The sequence below is a fragment of the Sinocyclocheilus rhinocerous genome, unplaced genomic scaffold (genome assembly GCF_001515625.1).
Source record: "Sinocyclocheilus rhinocerous isolate Xijiao unplaced genomic scaffold, SAMN03320098_v1.1 scaffold1274, whole genome shotgun sequence".
Classification (NCBI taxonomy): Eukaryota; Metazoa; Chordata; class Actinopteri; order Cypriniformes; family Cyprinidae; genus Sinocyclocheilus; species Sinocyclocheilus rhinocerous.
Genome location: NW_015626966.1, coordinates 53,418 through 56,177, shown reverse-complemented (window position 1 = coordinate 56,177; position 2,760 = coordinate 53,418). Strand labels below are relative to the sequence as shown.

General features: G+C 34.8%; 1 protein-coding gene across 1 annotated transcript in view; it reads left to right on the top strand.

The window, feature by feature from the left end:
- LOC107720617 (gastrula zinc finger protein XlCGF57.1-like) overlaps window positions 1–2,049 on the top strand; it is an 8,780-nt gene extending 6,731 nt beyond the window's left edge. Inside the window, exon 2 of the mRNA XM_016528357.1 lies at window positions 899–2,049. Within this exon, the coding sequence (XP_016383843.1) occupies window positions 899–2,040 (1,142 nt within the window). The 3' untranslated portion in view covers window positions 2,041–2,049. The remainder of the gene's footprint in view (window positions 1–898) is intronic.
- The last annotated feature ends 711 nt before the right edge of the window (window positions 2,050–2,760 follow it).

Genomic DNA, 2,760 nt, shown 5'->3' with positions numbered 1-2,760 from the left:
TGAAATGTGACCCTGGACCACAAAACCAGTCATAAGTCACACAGGTATACTGTATTTGTAGCAATAGCCAACAATACATTGTATGGGTCAAAATTATTGATTTTTCTTTTATGCCAAAAATCATTAGGATATTAAGTAAAGATCATGTTCCATGAAGATTTTTTGTAAATTTCCTACCGTAAATATATCAAAGCTTAATTTTTGATTAGTAATATGCATTGCTACGAACTTCATTTGGACAACTTTAAAGGCGATTTTTCTCAATATTTTGATTTTTTACACCCTCAGATTCCAGATATTCAAATAGTTGTATCTCAGCCAAATATTGTCCTATCCCAATAAACCATACATCAATGGAAAGCTTATTTATTCAGCTTTCAGATGATGTATAAATCTCAATTTCAAAAAATTGACCCTTATGACTGGTTCTGTTGTCCAGGATCACATATGTTTGAACCAGGAACTGATTCAGAGGCAGAAGAGTGAATTTTACAGGGTTGTATATAAGATCATAGGCCTTTGGCTTGACAACATTATCAAACTAATTAGTGTTGCTAATCTTACACAAACCATGTTCATGTTCACCATCTCAGTTTTTTTGTTTAAGTTATGGCATTATTAAATAGTTTTAATATCAGTGTTATATTAGATATAATTGTGTGTAGTTAATTAAACATTTAATAGTTCTCACTGCAAAACATGGGATTTGTGATAATAATGTTATAAAAATAATAATTAGAAGATCAATATTTCCAATTCATGTAAAGTTCCAGAGACATAATAATTAATTTATATTAAAAAAATCATCAAAACAATCATACATTTTTTTTTTTTTTTTTTACATTTCTGTCTTTGAATTCATGATTTACTTAAAGTTAAACCTTTACTTTCAATTTAGATCTGATGGAAGAGAGCGAGGAGAGCGAAGATCTGAGTGAAGCGGAGCAGAAACATCATGCCAAAACTGGTCATTTGAGTCGCTCACAGACTAAAAGCAATGTCTTACAGAGAAGAACAGCCAAAAAGCACACTTGTCCTCAGTGTGGAAAGAGTTACCTAAACAAACAAAGTCTTAAACTTCACATGAAAGTTCACACTGGAGAGAAGCCTTACACTTGTGATCAGTGTGGGAAGAGTTTCACACAAAAAGGACACTTTAACGTACACATGAAAAGCCACAGTGGAGAGAAGCCACACGCATGTGATCAGTGTGGGAAGAGTTTCACACAAAAAGGAACCCTTAATGAACACATGAAAGTCCACACTGGAGAGAAGCCTTACACGTGTGATCAATGCGGGAGGAGTTTCACTCAAAACAATGCCTTAAAGGATCACATGAGAATCCACACCGGAGAGAAGCCTTTTAAATGTGGTCAGTGCGGGAAGAGTTTTGCTTACAAAAAAGTTTTAAAAGTTCACTTGAGAAGTCATAGTGGAGTGAAGCCGTACACATGTGATCAATGTGGGAAGAGTTTCGGAATGAAAATAACCCTTACTGGACACATGAGGATCCACACTGGAGAGAAGCCATATACTTGTGATAAGTGTTGGAAGAGTTTTGCAAATCTAAGCAATTTTAAAACACATCTGAATTTTCATTCTGGAGTAAGACCATATAACTGTGATCAGTGTGGAAAAAGCTTTTTTGGGGCAAAATCCCTGAAGGAGCATCTGAAAGTTCATACAAAGGAGGAACCTCACATGTGTTCTTTGTGTGGAAAGAGTTTTGGTCAGCTGCAACATTTAAAAAATCACCAGAAAAGACACAGCGGTGTGAAGAATCATATGTGCTTTGATTGCGGGAAGACCTTTGTTAGAGATGCTGAACTCAAACTGCACCAGAGAAGTCACACTGGAGAAAAACCTTACAAGTGTTCACACTGTGACAAGAGATTCAGTCATTATGGATCTTGGAAAAGACATGAGAGGACCCACACTGGAGAGAAGCCGTATCACTGCTCTTCATGTGGGAAAAGTTTCACTCAATCATCTTCTCTTCTCCGTCATACAAAAAATATATGTCTGAAATCGAGTCATTAAAAGCTAGTATAGGCCGATACTGATCAAAAGCCTATCAATCAGAGAATTCCTAAAATCTTTCACTAAACTCTTTTTCAAAGTTTTTAGAAAGACATAAATTGTTCTTTTCACAAAGAAAACTTACTTTTGTCAAATCTTTTTAAAATGGTGAAACACTAGCATGAATTTAGACATGTGTATAGCTATATTTTAAAAACTTGTTGTATTTTGGGTCCTCCATGTTCATGTAGGGCTTTTTAACTATTTCCTCACCATTGACAGAGTTTTCTGTCATTTATGACCCAACGCTTCCCTGCCATTTTCAGCAGTGCAGGTTTTTACTGTTATATGATGGAGGTGCTATATATTACACGTCTTCTGAAAATGTACAGAATCTCTGGCTCAAAGCACAAGCGAAAAGAGGCAGAAAAAAGTGATAGAATCATTTCATATGCACATGTTGAAGTCTTTGACAAAAACACAATTTTCTCAGCCTTTTGCTCAAAATGTTGCTTTCTAAATAAAACTTACCTACAAAAAAAGAATGCTTGAAGTAGAATCATTTTGTTGTTGTTGTTGTTTAAAAGCAAAGGCTTATTATATGTTCAGATATTTATAGCCTATACAACAAAATATTTTGGGGGCCATGAAAGATTTCTGAAAATGATCAAAAATACTGATGCTATCTGGGAACTTTTTAAAACGCTGGTGGGGAAAGGAGTTAATTTATATGAATTATAC